Source organism: Taudactylus pleione, unplaced genomic scaffold, assembly GCF_031769625.1.
Source record: "Taudactylus pleione unplaced genomic scaffold, aTauple2 ptg000487l, whole genome shotgun sequence".
Taxonomy (NCBI): domain Eukaryota; kingdom Metazoa; phylum Chordata; class Amphibia; order Anura; family Myobatrachidae; genus Taudactylus; species Taudactylus pleione.
In genome coordinates, this window is record NW_028284889.1 from 2,976,216 (window position 1) to 2,997,195 (window position 20,980).

The window sequence follows — 20,980 nt, forward strand, 5'->3', positions numbered from 1 at the left end:
TTTGACGCGCCGGGTCCCGTGAGAGTCTTGGTAACATCAGGTGTCTTTTGTTTGCCAAAAATGCATCTAAGGTCGCAATGCGATTTGACTAGATCGTACAGAGCAGACTGTGCTAATAAATTTGATATGCAACACTTGTATATCTATGTGTGACTCACAATCTGTATACGAAGTGCTACAATGTAGCGGCTACAGCTTTTTTCATTCAAAGTTCAGTTGTGCTTCATATACAGACTCATGCGACACTTTTATATCCGTGTGCACCTCACATTAATCAGCATAGTCTGCTGGTGCGTCCTAGTCGCATCTCGGGCAAAAACAAAACGTTGTCCAACACTAGCAGAGTTGCACAGGACCTGGCGGCTCACTCATGCCAGGCACGTTGCGCTGCGTGGTGTATTGAGGCTAGATGTATGAGGACACATCTGTAATACTGTCGTTTTTAGTTATTATTAGATCTTTGGATAAAGTTAATACCAGCGGTATTGACTTTACTTTAGCAACAAGAAAGAGTAGTCTTCTTTTTTTTTTTAAATGTAGCCTCTTTTCTGTTGTAGCCACTCAACACACCTGCTGTCTGGGACAGGTTCCATAGACTGCTTCTTTACAGGCACATATCTGGAAACACCATTTACTACAAGAATGAGCTCTCCTATCAAGAATGCTTTGGAGGTTGGGCTTAATGTAATTTGGAGCACGTCTAAAGTCTCATAAAACACATGAGCTGACTGAATGCAAGAGATACTTTGTGACCATGTATGTTTTTAGATTACATTAGGCTGCAGCAGTTATTTACTTTTGTCTGTGTGTCTCTCTGAATAAGAGACCCAATAACCATAAATACATTGATCTTCCTCATTGTGTACAGCACATCACCTCCAAGCTGACTGACTCTACTGCATGTACCAGTGAATCCATCTAGCCTAGCATTTCTAGTGAGCTCAATGAACAAACCATAATGCACAGCCTGCAGATAAGGCAGACCATACACAGAAAATGGAAGTAACACTCTTCACGTTTTTCTTAGCTCAGAATAAGATCAGTATCAGATACCAAATCAAGCTCATGTCATTCTTGTATTATCAAAATGTAACTAGGCCAGGAATTGCTTTTTTTGTCTAATCCAGTGAGTAATGTGACATCAGTAATGAGGAGCTTTTACAAACAGATATTTGGAACGATACAACTTTAGGGTAATTTACTAAAGCTAATAAAAATGAAAGGTGGATGTGTTGCCCATAGCTACCAATCAGATTATACCTAAATTGCATCCTAGAAAATGATAGGCAGAATCCAATTGGTTACTATGAGCAACACCACCACTTATATATCATGTCGTTATGCTGACAGCCCCACTAATGAATATCAAAACAGCTAAACTAGACCATCGATGGTCGATTTTGATCAATTATAAAAAAACTTCTGCGTTTAGCTCAGTGTTTCACAAACATTAGACAGTGACAGACAAACTTACTGATAGATGGAAATTGATCATCAAATTGTTACTGATTTTAAGCCCTAGTAATTGATACCAGTGATCATTGGTGAGAATCAGGTGTGTGTGATATCAATGATCGATGCAAACGATCACCTGCTGCTGTTCTACCTTCAATTTTAGTTTCATACTGGTGCATAGGGTTATCTACACATGTCCGATATTAATGAAATTAGATATATGTAGTATGTGATAATATACACATATATATTTTGGTCGCATATTTTTTTTCCTGCGACCTAATTTTTATAAGCGGTAAACAGTATAGTGTACTATTTACCGCCTATAAAAGTTTGGTTATGGAATATTAAAATTTGCAACAAAAAATAAATTATATTTATATACTAGTAGGACCTACCAATTGTTGCAGAGCGATTATTAATTCTATTCAATGATACTGAATCGACGATTAAAGTATTATGTGGATGGGGACTCTCACCTGGTTGTCAGAGAGATCAGTCAGTCTGCCTGCTAAGAGCCGTGCAGGCAGTGTGGTGGACACCCCTTCCCTCTCCTTCAGTCATTTCCTGCACTGGGGACCTCCGGACCCTGTCAGTCACAAGCGCCGCCCCCCCAGCTGCTGATGGAAGAAGCCCAGCAAGTTATCTCAGTAATGGCGTACCGATGAGGAGGAAGGATTGGTGTGTGAGAGTGTATAGCCTACTTTGAGGATTTCAAGGAACATTTCAGTGGAATCTTTATGTAATTTCATTAATAGTGGACATGTGTAGAATACCCTATAGACAGTGGTGTAACTAGGGTATTTGGAGCCCAGGGCAAATATGAAAAGGAAGCCCCCCCAGTAGTGGCCCCCCAAATGCAGTGCCCCATGTAGTGTTCCCCCTTATGCAGTGCCCCCAGTAGCAGTCCCCACAATGCAGTGCGCCCAGTAGCGGTATCCACTTATGCAGTGCCCTTTATATGGTGCCCCCAGTAGTAGTCTCCCCCCCCCTATGCAGTGCCCTTTATATAGTGCCCCCAGCAGTAGTCCCCCCCCCATGCAGTTTTCCCAGTAGTGGTCCCCTTATGCAGACACCCTGTAGTGATCCCCCCTATCCAGTGCCCCCTGTAGTGGTTATTCCTATTATTGCCTCCAGTAGTGGTCCCCCGAGTGCAGTGCCTCTAGTAGTAGGCCCCTATTATAATGCCCCCAGTGGTAGTTCCCCCCCAAGTAGTAGTCCCCAGTAGAGGTTCCCCCTCCTGATTAAGTGCCCCCAGTAGTAGGCCCCCCAATAATGGCGCCTCCAGTAGTAGCCACCCCTCCCCCAGTAGAGGTCCCCCCAGTAGTAGCCACCCCCCTCCCCCGTTGTGCAGATAGGTTAAAAAAATAAATATATATATATAAATAAAAATATACTTACCTGAATCCACGCTGCTCCTGCCCGCGACGCCGCTCCCGCCCGCCGGTCCGCCCGGGCTGGCGCGCTCAACATTATGGGACAGACGTCATGACGTCAGTCCCATTACCCACTGCAGGAGCCGGACGGAAGTCCGGCTCTTGCAGTGGGTGCTGCAGCAGTCAATGAGAGTCTATCTGACTCTCATTGGCTGCTGTTTAACACACGCATCACCACCAGCGCTGGTGGTGATGCGTGTTATGCACAGCCTGAGCCTCCTGGCGCTATTGGGCAAGCGCTCAGGGGGAGGGAACGGACTCAGGTGTGCAGCACAGGACCGGCGCTGGAAGCCTAGCGCCGGTCCTGTGTAAAGGTCCAATGGCACCCAGGGCACGCACCCCGCTCGCCCTGCCCTAGTTACGCCACTGCCTATAGATAACTCTGTACGCCAGTATGAAACTGAAATCAAAGGTGGAACAGCAGCACATGATCGATTACATTTACCATCAATGTCACCAGGGGCGGGCTGGGCTGGGGGGCAGGGTGCCATCTGCCCCCCAGGCTGGCACAATTGAAGTGATTCAGGGCAGCTTTGTGCTATTATATGTGTAAAGTGAAGCTGCCGTGGCTAACCAAAAATGGCTGCCCCTACAGCAGGCTTCAAAAACATGGCCGCCGCCAACCAATAGAGAGCTAGGTTTTCTTTCCCAGGAACCCAAGGGGCTGAAGAGTCGAAAAAGGGGGCGGGGCTTGTCAATGGAGTTTGCCAGGACTCCTGCTGCTCATGCCTTCCCCAGATTAACCATTACTGCTGCTGCTGCCTGTAAAGGGAGAGGGATGTTCATCCTGCTGAGTTAACTGACGGCAGGTAAGATTCAGCACGGGGCACACCATAGTACTGGGCAGCACTGCCAGTGGGCACACCATAGTACTGGGCAGCACTGGCAGTGGGCACACCATAGTAATGTGCAGCACTGGCACACCATATTATTGGGCAGCACTGGCACACCATAGTAATGTGCAGCACTGGGCACACCATAGTACTGGGCAGCACTGCCAGTGGGCACACCATAGTACTGGGCAGCACTGGCAGTGGGCACACCATAGTAATGTGCAGCACTGGCACACCATATTATTGGGCAGCACTGGCACACCATAGTAATGTGCAGCACTGGGCACACCATAGTACTGGGCAGCACTGGCACACCATAGTATTGGGCAGCACTGGCACACCATAGTAATGTGCAGCACTGGGCACACCATTGTATTGCGCAGCCCTGAGCACACCATAGTATTGCGCAGCCCTGAGCACACCACCTTACCCCGCCTTTGGTAGGCTGCGACTCCTAGCAGCAGTGTACTAAGTTACAGACATATCCACCTATGAGGCATGCCCTATGGACCATTATCTAGGCTACTTTCCCAAATGCCACAATCACAGTAACTTATGCCAGGTACACACTACGCCAACGGCTCAATTAAGTGACAAATCCACAGACCGAGCGGACAATTTTGGTAAGTGTCCACACTTACCAATGGGATGCTCAAGCTGTCTGGCAGACATCACAACTGGGTGTGCATTTAAATTTACCTGCACAGTAGTGATGTCAGTGTCGACGTTTCCTGCCGACCAGTGTATGTGTCGGTCGGTGGATGTACACAATGTATCTGCAAGATATAGTGCATCCATCATGCTGCACAGCAGACACGATATATCTTGTGTGTACACTCGAGAAAACAAACTTAATATATAGTTTGTCGGCTGTACTATCAATATATTGCATAGTGTGTACCCAACATTACTGTGGTTCTGCCTTTGTGCACGGAGAGTAATCGGGGACGGGGCAGTATGTGATTATTTGAGGTGGACCTTGGAGGGGCTGTCAGGTAGTTATTGTATGTACTGTATATTGCTTCCTATATTTGATATTGGTCACTAGAATAGTCTGTCAATCAAGGCTGGTAGGCGATATATTAGACTATAACTCTTAAGGCACACATCCACTAGACCAGAGGTTCCCAAAGTCCGCTGTTACAGTCCAGGTATTAAGGATATCCATGCTTGAGTCCAGATAGTTAAATCAAATTGACAGAGGTACTAATTAAGTCACCTGTGCTCAAGCATGGATATCCTTAAAATGTGGACTGTAATAGCGGACTTTGGGAACCTCTGCACTAGACGATTTATCTGAACAATAACGATATCGTTATCATTCATAAATCGTTTGCAAAAATGTCTTAAACGACCAGCGATGCGCGCTCCCGCTGGTCGTTTAGACATCTATCATCGATAACGTCAGGTTGAGCATGCTTGCAGATGATTGATGTGCCTACACTGAACGACTGCTCGCTCATTATAGACACATCACAGACTGACAAACAACTGCATGATTACAATGTCATAATCGTGCAGTCGTTTTCATATCTTTAAGTGGATGTGTGCCCTTAGACAAAATGATTTTTCATATATTTCATTACACATTTAAAATCGCTTCCCCGCAACTATTTTGCGATTGCAGTGCGCTGGTAGAAAAGCTGAGGCCACTGGATTGCATTTGCCCCCCAGGCTAAAAGTTTCCAGCCAGCCCCTGAATGTCACCCACACCTGATGCTCCCTGATGATCAGGGCTATCAATCATTAGGGACTAAAATCAGTAAGGCTTTTCATTGATACCCAATTTCCATCTATTAATATGTTTATCAAGTGGTCGATAATCGATGTTATGAAACACAGAGCCAGTTTTTCGTTAATCTATCGATTGAAAACGACCATTGATGGTCTAGTCTAATGATTTTGATGATAGATGTTTTATCATTGATAGACTATTGGTGTTCAGTAGTAGGACTGCCAACATAATGATATATCTGATATACAAAAGGAGAGGGGAATAACCTTGGGATGGCCTGAAATGTTGACCTTTGACTTTCTAAGCTGTGATCTGCTGATGAGATGTACTGAGAATTCTGTGGGGATATTAAAGAAGCCAGACAAGAAAGATACCTTATTGTGATTAGCAACACTACTGGAAGTATGAGTTGTGGTACGCAATTTATGACACATCACCCTTAAAAGATACCTTTATGGGATTTATTACCTTTAATCAAGTGTGAGTTTGGATACGCCACCATAGCAAATATAAAGACACCCTTATAGGAGTTGCTTTAACTTTCATGTTGTGAGTTTGGGGTACGCCCATTGTGAATATTGTTTGAGACGCACACACTTTCTATATTCTCTTCTGATAAAAGATACCTTTAAATACAGCATTAACCCACCACCATTGTTAGTGGGGTACGCTATTTCTAAAGATTCTAAAATACATGGCTTTTTAGACTGAAGGGCTTTAGAATTGTTGTGAACATACTACACATTGTTTTGTTTATTTTTTTTCTTTTGTATATATCGACTGAGTGAACATCATTCAAGGATTCTCAAAAAAGGAGACCAAACTTACTCATCTAACATCGATACACTTCTGCATATGCATCGAATTAAGAGATGTATTAGTATTTAGAGTGTGTAGCGTCGTTGGTTGTGTTTTTTTCATAATGATATAGATGTCGACATTTAAAACTGTGTACGTTTTGTAATGTCTATATTGTACTCCACACTTAAATGTATGGATGTAATAGTCCTATCAGGAAAAACACACACAAAACATTTCACATACGGACATTAAAATAATAGGTTTGGCTAGTAAATAGGATGCTATTAAATTCATAAAATAAAAACACTTTATTAAACAAAGATAAGTACATCCAATTGAAATGAAGCTAAACATGATAAGTAACACCTGAACGGAAAAACAGAGCTTGTGTGTTTTTCCCATGTGACATTTTATGAGGTGGTGTTTTATACATACCAAGGGGTAAATATGTAATAGCCTGCGAACTGCAGGCATCGGCGAGTTCCGTGTGAGACTGTCCGATGATTTAAAGTACCAGTTGTTTAAAAGGCAAAATCAATCTGGTTTTGCCTTTTAAATGGCTGCTAATGTAAAACATCTGACAGTCTCACTCAGAACTCGCCAATGTCTGCAGTCTATTACATTTACGCCCAAGACTGAGATAATGAGAAAGGTATTTTGCATAAACAAGTTGTGTCAAATAGTTATAATGTCCTTTGCACAGAGATTACTGGCACATATATGACAGATGTATAGCAAGGGCTACCGTGGCGCAAAAGCACTCAGTCTATCTTTCTAGTGCTGCTGCACTGTTCTTCTCTCCCAGCCGTGTGTCAGCATTACCTAAGCTGGGCCCAGACTGATCTGCACTATCATGCACCTTTATTGTTCCTCTGCTAAGAGTTCCAGCATGAGCAATAAATGCTCGCAGCTTAACGCTAATCACAGCTAGAAAACGATCAGAAATGCATTGATAATTGTGTGTGTTTCAGGACAGAGTCTGTAAACAGAGCAAAGAGTACAATTTAGAAATACACAACTGTTGGAACCTGAGAAATACTGTAACTAAATTCCTTTCCTTTCAGTTTGCAGAAAATACATTTTTTTACATATACATTTATATGATTATATGTACATATACAAAAGGTTATAAGAAATTCAATAAAAAATAAATTTAGTGCTGCAACCTCATAAAAGAAATAAGTCTGTCCCCGTTGCAATATTACAGTACATCCACTCATATCTAAATGCAGCGCGCATTCTTGTCCCTAATGCATAAACTTACTGGCAGCAGCACAAACATTAAACACCCTTGTCACTTGCAGATAGTTTTCTTCTTGATCATAATTGATTTAAAGCTCCAAATTAGAATTATATAAAGCTACCAAGATGAAAAATGTACCTTTTTGCTCAGGAGCACAAAATACACCATTTATATCCTGCATGCATGTGACACCTTTGCATATTGCATAGAACAAAGAATAGTTGACTAGGATCAGACGTCTTACAGCATGTATTTCTTGGAATGCGGATTGCACAGATATTGCTACTGATCTTGCAATAAAACAACCCAGCAGATATTTAGGTGCTGGAAATGTGATGACTGCAAAAAAAAAAAAAGAAAACCTCCCACATAAAGCAGTATATTATGCAAGCATCAAAATAAAAAGTCAACATGCACATTGTCCAAAAGCAACAAACACAAAAAGATCTGTTTTAGCTTTTTTTTAGTAAGACAGATGTAAAAGCCAAAAAATACATTATTTTCCCTTATTGATTATAATGTAGAATATGTTATACAGAATCATTTGCTCTATAATATTGACACGGTTAATTAACAAAAAATCAACCATGACATTAAGTGGCAATTTAATTCTTAATCCATGTCAGCCAAACTCCTCCCACAGGCAATGCAGTGATTGGTTGTCTTTCATAAAACAAGGGAAGGAGTATTCATATAATTTGATTTCTAGTCCATGAAAGAGGATCTATAGTAAGCAGGAGCTATCAATGTGGATTTATTTTTTGTTCAGCTAGAGGCAGGAGAGAAGTCAGGTACACATATCTGCATTCAGATCTTCATGCATTAGTACCTTCTGTATAGAAATTAAATCTTACATATCTATTGCCAGCACTTTCATCCACAAATTCATATTTTCTGTTGCCTTTTCGTGGTTTTCCCATTCACTGCGCATTTGCTGGTGGCATGTAATATAAATAAGCTTTTGCTAACAAATAACTAATAGACGTAGATGGTTCCGGCCTTTGTTATCCGCACAAACTGTGAGATAATGGGCCAAACTTACCAAGAAAATGACAGCCTGTCTGGTCAGCATTACTCAGGAGGGGAATTAAGAGGCAATTACAAAATTTAATTTAAGGTTCACCAGACGGTCCCTTAAGGAAATGTTTATCAAACTTTCTAAAGAGGACAAGTGGAGGCTTTGCACATAACAACCAACCAGATTCCAGCTATCAGTTATCTAGTAAATTCTAGAAAATTATAGCTAGAATATGATTGGAAGCTATGGCCTATAGATTAACAGGTCCCCTTTAACAATATAAGGAAATAGTCCAAAGGTTGGTGCCACACTAGTTGCCGTAAAGGAATGACCATGGCAAACACTTATTATATACATTAAGCTTTAAAAAAAACCAAAAATAAACATGTTTACCTCGCAACAAAAAGGACGGTTGAGGATCCCCAGTCGATAAAAAGTAATTAATGAAGAAGACTATTGCTTCACTAGTTTTCTAATGCTGCACCCACACATCGCAATGAACATTTAAACCTTTGAGGGCTACTATGGGAATGCAGAGCCATCACAAAAATAAATACCTCTTATTGCAAATTATGAAGATAAAACAAATCAACACCATTATGCCTTTTACAGTAAATGTCACCTTGCTTAAATCTGGAAATCTATCAAAGGCAAGATATACCTCTTCTAATATCACACGGAAGAGCTGTGTCCTCTTCTTTTCTGCTTCTTTCCCTTTCTTCAGCGCATGCCACCTTGGAAATTAGCATTTTGGTTAGAACAAAATAAAGTCGGTCAGCAAATGGCTTTGCATCATTTTGTACTCACAAATACAGAGCTGCTTCTTCTTTGCAATCTACAAGCACCAAAATAATATGATCGACAAAGGCATACTGAAGTTTGAAGGAAGAAATACTTAGTGTCTGTCTTACATTACGCAGGAGGTATTTTGCAGTAATTGGAAGCTTCCGTGTAGAAGGCATGATCGGTAGAGTGAACTCTGAGGTAAATTCAATGAACGAAAAACAATGTCACTTGTGCCTGGTTACTCAGTACTTCCCTTGTTTCAGTCTGTCAATGTGATAGCATAGTTTTAGGGCTGGTCCCAGTTTTAGCCCCATGTATTTCATTATCATATCACTCCGAAGTAACAAAAATGCAGATCCATCAATCTCCTGAAGAGAGAACACACAAAGTCACTATACTTAGTTACTAGAACCAAAACAGAGTAAGAGTTCTCATTTGTACCTTTCAATGTGAAACGTGAAGAGACATATCAATACTAGAATTTTGCTATTTGCAGACTGGAAGTGATCATAACCGTCACTTTTAAACTTGACAACACTTTATTCTTCATTAAAAATTAAAACAGCTAATTGTTACAGATTAAAAAAAACAACAACTAATGTTATTTACAGTATGTAAAGCAACACTATTGGTAACAGGACTATTCTTCTAGCCATCCACCTCAGTGACCTGGGACATAATTATACATTGGCGGGGTCATCAGAGTCACTTTTAAGAGACTGACTACATGGTGGTGGTATGTGTGTGTGTGGGTGTGTGTGTTTAGGGGGAGAATAAGCATATAGAACTTTGAACAGGAAGTTATATGCTGTGGGTGTGGGATCCCTACAGAAGAAAATCTAAGCTGTCAGGGAAGAGTCATTAGACACATCGTATTGAAGGAGTGTGGATTGAAAGATCTACACAATTTAGATAGATGGCCAAAAGATCACCACCACATGTTAGACAGGCTATAGGTTGACAGGAACAAAACATTGACAGTTAAATGGTCGACATGGACTAAGGTCGACAGGGTCAAATTTTCTACATGTTTTTTTTTCACCATAACCCTCCCCCTAGTGATTAACCCCTAAAAATCATGTGTCAACATTTTCTGTGTTGACCTTAGTCCATGTTGACCATTTGAAGTCGAAGTATTGGTTTTCACAAAGTTTGCTGCTTCAGTGTTTTTTTTTCGATCTTTTTGTCAGATGTTACTATGGTATACTGAAGTAAAATTACAAACATTTAATAAGTTTCAAAGGCTTTTATTAACAATTACATTAAGTTTATGCAAAGAGTCAATATTTACAGTGTTGACCCTTCTTTTTCAAGACCCATGGCCACCCATTCTTGCCTAATCAATGCTTGGAGTTTGTCAGAATTTGTGGGTTATTGTTTGTCCACCCATCTCTTGAGGATTGACCACAAGTTCTCAATGGGTTTAAGGTCTGGGGGAGTTTCCTGGCCATGGACCCAAAATTTCGATGTTTTGTTCCCCGAGCCACTTAGTTATCACTTTTGCCTTATGGCAAGGTGCTCCATCATGCTGGAGAAGGCATTGTTCGTCACCAAACTGTTCTTGGATGGTTGGGAGAAGTTACTCTTGGAGGATGTTTTGGTACCACTCTTTATTCATGGCTGTGTTCTTAGGCAAAATTGTGAGTGATCCCACTCCCTTGGCTGAGAAGCAACCCCACACATGAATGGTCTCAGGATGCTTTACTGTTGGCATGACACAGGACTGATGGTAGCGCTCACCTTTCCTGGGCGGCCAGTCAGTCTGTATGTGGCCCAGAAGTTGATTGACAGCATGCCAAAGCGAATTGCAGAGGTCTTGAAAAAGAAATGTCAACACTGCAAATATTGGCTCTTTGCATAAACTTAATGTAATTGTCAATAAAAGCCTTTGACACTTATGAAATGCTTGTAATTTTACTTCAGTATACCATAGTAACATCTGACAAAAGGTCGAAAAACACTGAAGCAGCAAACTATGTGAAAACCAATACTCGTATCATTCTCAAAACTTTTGGCCATGTCTGTAGACACTGTAGATCTTCCATCCCTGTAACGTATTGTAAGAGTGCATCTACCCAATGACGAATGGTAGTTGCTATTTTTTTTTTTATGTAACACTAACCTTTTAAAATATACCAAAATGTACAATTTAATACTAACTTAATTTGTAATTAGCCAGGTGAAGGGGTGTAATGGTGCCCACACACATAGCAATGTGCTCACGATCAGCTGATGTGTACGATTTCCCTCGAAACTCTCCCCGGCAGTTTTGCCCAGGATTTGGTGTCCAATCTTCATACGATCTCTCCTACATCCAGACTTTTAACAGTGCATCGCGTCCTAGATTGTCAGATATGCCCTACTGCACGGCAGATCTGACTATGTGATGTGCGACCAGCGGGGACACGCATCGCATCGTGATCGTGAGTGGGGACTCACGATTTACTCACGATTTGCCCATATTTTACATGATCTGTCGTTCCAATGCGTTGGAGTCGGCCAGATCGTGTAAAATATCGTTATGTGTGTGGGCACCTTTAGACCAATGTAGTCAGCCATTAAATTACTTATATCTGCAAAAGGACTTTGGCTTATATACTTACCACTCCCCTTAATGAATATAATTTAGAAATTATAATAAAACCCTGTTAAGAAGCAATTAATTTCATTGATATTTTAATAGCATGTTGGAAAAAAAAGCAGGAACGACTTAGATGATAAAATGCTCTATTCAGTTTGAGCTCATGTAAGTAGTGCCCCGAGCAGGAAAACCACTGGGAAATTAGGATTTGGATTCAGCTGGATGAAAATCTTGCTGAATACTTTTACTACTTACACATTTTTTAATGTATTTGACAGACAATATTCTCAATATATAGCAACATAGATTATTTAAAGAGAAGGTTCAACTTTTTTGACATCACACAAAGCTACAGATCTCATAAAGAAGTTTGGACATCATCAATAAAATAAGCAGCTGATGTGTGAATCTAGAAGCTGTGCAATAAGAAGTTGGAGGGAGACCCCCCTTCTGCCTCTTCGACCCTCACCAGTTGCCTGACAGACGCAGCCTCTCTTCTACCCCCAGCGCCGTATGGATTTACAGGACTGTTCTCCGAGTCCCGTCAGCACCTGGAGCTGGCGGTGGAAGGGTGGATAGATGACAGAGACAGGGTGCAGGAAGGCTACAGAAGAGAGGGGAGACAGATGGAGAAGAGACAAACACAAGGCAAGGAGGGAAAGTACAAAGATGGGAAGGTGGGGAAAGACACCTGTATGCGCCTACAGCCAGCAAATCCGCCAACTGAGGGAGACAAGAGGGACAGATCAGAGACACAGGAACAGAGATGAGAATGAGACAGGGGAGAGGCGACAGAGATGAGACAGAGGGGAGATCGATATGAGGCAGACCCAGCAAATAATGGGCCCGAAATACTAGTGTGAATATATTACACTTGCAATATGTAGATTGCTAAATGTTATTGACATGTGGCGCTATTTTTTTTTTTTTTTAAATTGAGTTTCTTTATAAAGCTTTTTTCACATCAAAAACTCAATACAAGAAACACAATCCCCCACCCCTATGAAACCCCCCAAAAATAAATAAATAATAATAATTTAAAAAAAAAAAAAAAAACACAATAAACAGCCATTTACTTATAGTCTCATTAATACCAATGCACAGTCAAATCGATATAAAAGTAATACAGAACAAAATATCTGCACAGAAGAAATCTCAGCTATTCAATGTAGTAGAGAAGTCATAAACAAAAAAAACCTCAGAATATCAAGACATTATTGTGCCGTCTCGCTGGTCGCTAACCCATCAGCATCTGAAATCCCCCCACCTCCAGTAACATAATGGGAAGATGAGATCCATGGGCCCAAATACGCTCATTTTTGAGAATACAGTTACGCTTAGTATATAAAAAAAACATTCATGCCCCACCACTTCATTCATCAACCCACACCATTCAGCAAAAGTAGGGCCCCTAGATGCCATCCACGTACGGGCAATACAAACCTGAGTCATTGCGTTAATCACATACTGGACCGTCAAACGATTAGCCCTGTCCACAAGACCCAATCCAAAAATACACATTTTAGGGAACAAAATGGGGATACCATGTTCCGTGTTGGTGACACAGTGACTTGGGATCAAAACACCTGGACAGCAGAGCACTCCCAGAGGAGATGCCAAAATGAGCACTGGGGAGTAGAGCATTTAGGACACCAATCAGAAGCTCCAGATCCAAATCTACTCAATAATAAGGGGGTAAGATACACCCTGTGTAATGAAAAAAAATTGTATCTGTTGAAATCGCACTGCAGAGGTGGCAGACACAGGATTATTCAACATTAGAGACCACTCTTCATCATCTAATGGACCCAAATCATCCACCCATTTAAGTCTAAGTGGTGCTAGGGTGTCATCAGAATTAACGGTTAGGAGGTAGGAATAAAGTCGAGAAATCAATCTCTTACCTCTAGTCGCTTGCAGCACAGCCCTAACTGGATCAGGAGCAAGTTGCGGAGGGCCAGAAGAAAACTGGACAGATAAGGCATGTCGAAGCTGAAAGTATCGGAAAAACATAGAATTCGGGACCCCAAATTCAGTCCTAACAGTGTCAAAAGTTTTTAAGACCCCATCACTATATAACTGTCCGAGGGAGAAAACCCCCCTCCTGGACCACAAAGAGCTACAATCTAATAGGGCCAGGTCTCCAAGAGCAGAAGAATGCCATAAAGATAAATCAGGATCAATAACTTCTACACCCACTAAAGCACGGGCCTGTTTCCACAGTTTATGAGCCTGTGTGACCAATGGAACTCCCCCCGTAGGGCACCTGTCATCAAGTAATAATTGCAAAGGGGAACATCTTCTAGAAACAGCATGTACCAATAAGGTAGGCAAATCCTGGCTCTCTTCACCCTAAACCCACCCCCGTAGATGAACCAATTGTGAGGCCAAATAATAAAGACGGAAATTCGGCAATGCTAGGCCACCCAACGCTCTAGGTCTACATAGGGTCTTAATTTTTATTCGAGGACGTTTTTCTGCCCAAACTAAAGAGGAGATATAACTATCAGTCTAAATATATGAGGAGAGTTGTAAACAGGGGCCTGCTGAAAAACATATAAAAATTTGGGGAGAACAATCATTTTTACCAAATTCACCCGACCTGTAACAGTCAAGGGAAGTTTATTCCAGACGTGCAGCTTGGATTTCAAGAGGTCAATTTGTGGCTGGACATTAAGTGGGACAAAGTCCGACATAGATGACATTACCCAAATTCCCAAATATTTAAACCTGGAGGTCCATTCCAAGGGAGTATTCACAGCACCAACAGGAGTGGAAGGACAATGAACAGGAAGAACGCAAGATTTGTCTAAATTAATGTGTAGTCCAGAAAACCGTCCAAAAGAATTACCACGGAGAGAAGGGTGATCAAAGACTCCGATGCATCAGACAAGAATAACAGCATGTCATCTGCATAGAGAGCCACCTTGTCAACCCTTTGCTGTATCTGAATCCCCAGTATTGTGGGGTGACTTCTGATAAGACATGCCAAAGGCTCGATGGCCAGGGCAAAGAGAGTCGGGGAAAGAGGACAGACCTGTCTAGTACCTCTAGAGAGGCGTAAAGAAGGAGAAACATACCCATTAATACAAATCCGCCCTAAAGGGGAAGAATATAGTAATTTAACACAAGCTATAAATCTAGGTCCCAACCCAAAATGAAACAGGATCTCCCAAAGATAGTGCCACTCTACAGAATCAAAGGCCCTGGCGGCATCCAAGGACACCACCACTGCCCCGTCATCCACAGAGTCCGCCAGCTGCAAAATCGAATATAATCTCCTAAGGTTTTGTGAGGTAGACTTCCCTGGCATAAAACCAGTCTGGTCAGGATGCACCACCTCACTAATTACCTTACTAAGCCTAAGTGCAAGCATTTTAGCCAATATTTTAATATCTGTAGAAAGGAGGGAGATCGGGCGATAAGAGCCAGGATCAAGGGGATCTTTGCCAGTTTTAGGGATCATAACAATAATGGCCTCTGACATAGAACAGCAAATAGCACCTAGGTCACAAAGTTCATTAAAAAGGTCAAGAAGCCTGGGAAAAAAGAAAAGGGCATGTTTCTTATAAATCTCAATGGGAATCCCATCCACCCCTGGGGCCTTACCTCCCGGAAATGAAGAAACAGCAACCCCAACTTCCTCTACAGTAAATGGGGAGTCAAGAAATGCTCTGCTGTCCTGGGAAATGGATGGGAGGGATATGTGTCCCAAATATTCAAATAATTAATCTAAAGTATAGTGGGCCTGGAAACAATAAAGACTAGCAAAATACTCGTAAAACACCTTCGTAATAGCAGGTGTAGAGGAGTGCAAATTACCTAAGGAGTCCCGAATTTGAGCTACGACTGTGGTGGGTCGGACCTCTCTAGAAAGATACGCCAGGAAAGCCCCAGATTTATCCGAATCTGAATAATAACTATGCCTAACAAATAGCAGACGTCTTCTGGATTTATCTAAGAGGAAATCAGATAAAAGTTTAGCGGCCTCCATATAGGAGGATCTAGCAGTAATAGAACCCAAGGACAGATATCTCTGTTCCATCAAAGTACAACGATTTTCCAGCTCGGTCTTCTTTTTCTTATGAAAAGTTTTAATATTTATCACCCTAGAAATTAAAGAACCACGCAAGACGGCCTTAAAGGCATCCCACAAAATGTCAAAGGAAACAGAACCAGCATTCTCAGCGTAAAAATTAGCCCATTGGAATTCCAATTCCGAGCCCGCACACATTAATGTAAGCCAGAAAGGATTACATTTCCAAAAAGAGTGACCTCGTGGAGCAGCAACATCAATAGTCAGTATTAAAGGTGCATGATCTGACACACCACAGGACCGGTACTCCACCTCCACAACCTGTGGGACCAGCCTCCCGGATATCAGAGCAAGATCAATCCTAGAAAAGGAATGACGAGAGGCTGAAAAGCAAGAGTACTGGGCCAAGCGAGGATGCTGAACCCGCCAAATATCCACCAACCCAAGCTCATCTACTAAATTGGCAAAAGAATGAGGGGAGGGACCAGACACACTCAAACTTTCACGCCACCTATCCAGGGCAGGGTGTAGCACATTATTAAAATGCCCGACACAGATAACCGGGGTATCAGGGGGATAAAGAAATAAACTCAGCAGACTTTTTCAGGACCTCACTAGTATAAGGAGGGGGAATATAAACTGCAAGAATATGAAGTGGGGAGGAGTGAATAAATGCCCGTATGAAGACATATCTACCCAAGGGGTCAACTCTAACTTCATCCAGCACAAAACTTAGGGATCTACGAACAAGGACTGACACACCTCTGGAATACGACGAGTGTGTGGAGTGATAAGCCCAGCCTATCCAAGGTTTACGCAAAGCCAATACTTTCCCACCCACTAAATGTGTTTCCATCAAACAAATAATATCAGCCTGAGCCTTTTTCATCTGAGTCAATACTAAGGAGCGCTTGACCCGGTCATTGAGGCCCCGGACATTCCAGGAGAGAATTTGGAGAGGGGAGCCTAAACTAGAAGGCATCATGGGGATAGCCACACACCAGAGAGAAGAGGAGATCAGACAACTGAGACATCACAGCTGGGGGCAACCAGCGAGACATGGCAGCACTACATAGTAAAGAAAACAGTAGAACCTGAAAATATAATAAATAAAAGCATAATAGTTTAGAATATGACATTGCAATGGCGTAAAATAAAAACAAAATAAATTCCCATATAATAACCCTGAAGAAAAAACCCGCAACCCACCTTGTATATCCACCCCAACCAGATATACCTAAATCCCTAACCTACTGACTACTAACCCCGAAACAAAATACCCAATAAACCCCTTATTTTATTTAGTTATAATAAAGAGTAAGAGAGAGGGAGGGCCAATTCTTACCTCAGCCGTAAGATGGAGTATCGGCCAGGCCCAGAAAAGAATTGCCCTCCCCGGCACCCAGCACTTAAGATTACAGTATAAAATGGGTACCACAACAACATTACCACTTGGAGAGCAACTAAAATCTAATAATCATCAGACTATCTAAAGAACAAACACAGCTCACGGAATAACAAGTCAAGGTCAGTCTGGAGGAGCATCTTTACACGGCCCCTAAGATCCAGCCACGACGAAGCTTCACGTGGGGAATCAAAGAAATGAGATCGTCCATCAGCCACCACACGCAGACAGGCAGGAAACAACATAGCGTAGGAGAGGCCCAGATCACGTAGGCGACGTTTAATCTGTATAAATTGGGACCTAGACTTCTGGACATCCATAGAAAAATCCGGGAACACTGCCACCCGATTTCCATTATATTCCAAAGGACCACGTAGACGAGCCAAACGAAGGATCGAATCTCTGTCCTTGAAATGCAGGATCTTGGCAATTAATGTGCGAGGGGGGGGGGGCCAGGAGGCAGAGCCCTACCAGGAATACGGTGCGCTCTTTCTACTGCAAAGTGGGCAGTGAAATCATCCCGGCCAAAGGTGTCTACCAACCATTTTTCCAGAAACGACTCCGGTTGAGAACCCTCCGACTTCTCGGGTAGACCAACAAAACGGATGTTATTTCTGCGAAGTCGGCCCTCTATATCAGAGATTTTGGTACGACAAGCCACCATCTGGGACTCCAAGGTTGTAAGCCGTCCCGCCACTGGAGCAGTGATATCCTTTAATGTGGAGATACGAGTCTCAGCCTCACCAACACGTTCTCGCATCGTCTGCATATCATGATGGATAAGGGAAAGCTCCACATGAATTTCAGAAATCTTGCCAGACAGCGTCTTCTCTGAAGAGGTGATTACCTGCATTAAAATATGCATAGTGATCTCAGGCTCCGAAGGAGAATCCTCAGGAGCAGGCGGAGAGGAGGGTTGAGAGTGAGACGGAGTCCCTGAAGAGCTTGGTCCTGTAGCCCCGCCAGTTCCAGAACGGGAGAACCTCTCCAGCCGCGCAGCAGCTGACTGCTGGGAGTTTTTTCCCATTATTACTGGATCACAGGGACAGACGCAGGGAACAGCAGGCAGTGGAGAGCAGTGCAGGGTGGTAGCCAGCAGCTGGGTTCAGGAGGAGGAGGACCTGTATTTTCCAAGTGTCCCCAGAGATCCAGGGAGAGGATCAGCCACCCCCCTAGCCGCCCAGGACACTAACCAGCAGTGTGCTGCACCCAGCACTGAAGACAGGAGCCACAAGTCAGCCTGATCTGGATCCAAGATGGCTGCCGCGATCGGGAATCGCGGGTCCGCAGCGGCAAGCAGGATACTGTGCAGGCAGTGAGAGAGGGTCCCTCACCTCCCCAGCCCTCTAGGGCACCCTCTGGACAGGAGAGGAGTCGAGCGCCGGAGCCAGGAGCAGCCTCAGACACCGGGGGCCGAATCCAAAATGGTGCCCAAGACGAGGAGACGCTGCAGGGAGAGATCTTTAGCTCCCACAGCACAGCAGCCAGCGCACCCAGATTGACCTTAGGACTCCTGGAGCAGGTAGTGGTGAGTGTTGAGGGAAAGAGTCAGTGCCAGGGACCGGGTACAGGGATCAGGATAGTGTGTAGGATATTAGGGCCTAGGAGCTACGTTATTAGCTTCCTACATCCAGCCCATCCAGGCCACCATGTGGCGCTAATTTTGATACATTTAAATGATGGAAGCAGAATATTCTGAATACCTAGTATTAAGCAAGGAAACAAAGAAAAAGTTAATATGAAATCTTAGTGAAATTCCTGAGAAATGATTTAATAATTAAAAGGGTAACAGAGTAAAAAAAAAGATTAATGGAAAAAATAAATTGGCTTCTGCTGACCCATTAACCCAGCTCCTAACTCAATTAAGCAGTCTACTCAAGCACAGTAAATAGGCAACATAGTTTCACAGCTAACAGCTCAATTCTGCCTAGCTGATTAATCTTGGCGCGTACTGGATTTCTGTATAAACATATTTATGTTTAAATCTCATCTTAGGTAACGGAATGTACATCTCTCTTTATTATGTATGCATTACTGCCTAAAACGATTACATGAAGCTATTTTTTTAGATATTGGGCAAGATCCTCAGCAAGTCCCATTGATCGGCTTTAAAGTTACTTTGGGCGAGATGTAGGGCCGGCCGCAGGTCTGCAAGCATCCTGGACACAAAATTTTGGAGTGCTGCCACCCTCTCTTCTCCCAAGGATTCCATTAATTTAAGCAACATGTTACAATGTCAATCTATATATACAGAGGTGTAACTAGGTATTTGAAGGTACCATGGCAAAAGTTTGTAAGGGTCTTTTTGTACAACCAATGGTGAATAATTTATATAATACATGTAACTTTGACAAGGAAGATGGGTCCCCTCAGCTATGGGCACCATAGCAGTTGCATCCCTTGCCATGACGTAGGTACACACTAAGAAGGGATTTTTCTAAATTTGATTCATAAGGGGGTGAAAAGGGTTAAAATATTTCCTCCCCTGTGCAGTGTCCTGTCTGACTGTCTCATCGTGTCTGTAGCACAGTTCAATATTCAAACACCAACTGTCATCCCAAGTGCTGCCAAACATCACTGGCAGTTGGTGTGGCTCCCCTGTTTGAATGGTGAGTGAAGGGAATGTGTGACTACAGAGATGAGGGAGGGAAATGTGTGACTACAGAGGTGAAGGAGGGGAAGGTCAAATGTGTCCTGTGGGGTAAGGGAATGGAATGTGTTACAACACGGGTGAGGGAGGGGAATGTATTACTACAGGAGCAAGCAAAGGTAATATGTTACTCCAGAGGTGAGGGAGGAGTATAAATTACTACAGGCGTGAGTGGGATTGTATTCCAACACAGGTAAGGGAGGGGAATGTCGAATGCGTTGAAACACGGGTGAGGGAGGGGCATGTTTTACCACAGAGGTGAGTGAGGATAATGTGTTACTACATAGATAAGGGAGGGGAATGTCTTACTATTGCAATGAGGGAGGGGATGCATTACAACAGAGGTGAAGGATTAATGTGTTACTGGAGTAGTGAGATTGAAATGGAAACAGTAAATATCTAAGGTCTACCCGGGTGATATAGGGCTATGTATAGATAGATATCGATCAAATCAATCAAATGTCTTGACTGAGAGACTCGTCAATGCCTGGCCATAACCCCTGGACCTAGAAACATAGAAACATGTAAATAGGGGAGTATATGCCATCCATGACATAAGCACCCACTAAGCAGGCAATTTTCAAAATTTGATTAGTAAGGGGATGAATGTTTTCTCTACCTACAATGTTTCCTTCCCCTGTGCAATGAGCCTACTGACTGACTCAACGTGGCTGCAGCACAGTGCAATATTCAAATAGGGGAGCCACACCAACTGTCACCCATACATCACTGGCAGTTGATGTGGCTCCTCTATTTGAATATTGGACTGTGCTGCAGCCCCACCTCTGGAACCTCCACTAGCAGTATGATCCTGACGTGGCTTATGAGGCACACAGCACTGCATAGGGGTAAAAGGTGTTTTCACGGATTCCGCAATAGCTCTTAGGCCACAGGTGAGGGAGGGTAATGTGTTAGTACAGGTGTGAGGGAAGGAATGTAAGCAGTGGTAATGTGTTACTACAGAGGTGAAGGAAGGGAATGTGTTACTACAGAGGTGAGGG

The 20,980-nt window shown here is 42.9% G+C and overlaps 1 protein-coding gene across 3 annotated transcripts in view; it reads right to left on the reverse strand.

Moving 5' to 3' along the window:
- Nucleotides 1-6,589: 6,589 nt before the first annotated feature.
- The window catches only part of SCML2 (Scm polycomb group protein like 2), a 171,697-nt gene continuing 157,306 nt past the window's right edge, over nucleotides 6,590-20,980 (reverse strand). For all 3 annotated transcript variants that reach the window (XM_088449526.1, XM_088449524.1, XM_088449525.1), the window contains one exon: nucleotides 6,590-9,675. In XM_088449526.1, coding sequence (XP_088305652.1) covers nucleotides 9,550-9,675 — 126 coding nt within the window. In that variant the 3' untranslated portion in view covers nucleotides 6,590-9,549. The remainder of the gene's footprint in view (nucleotides 9,676-20,980) is intronic.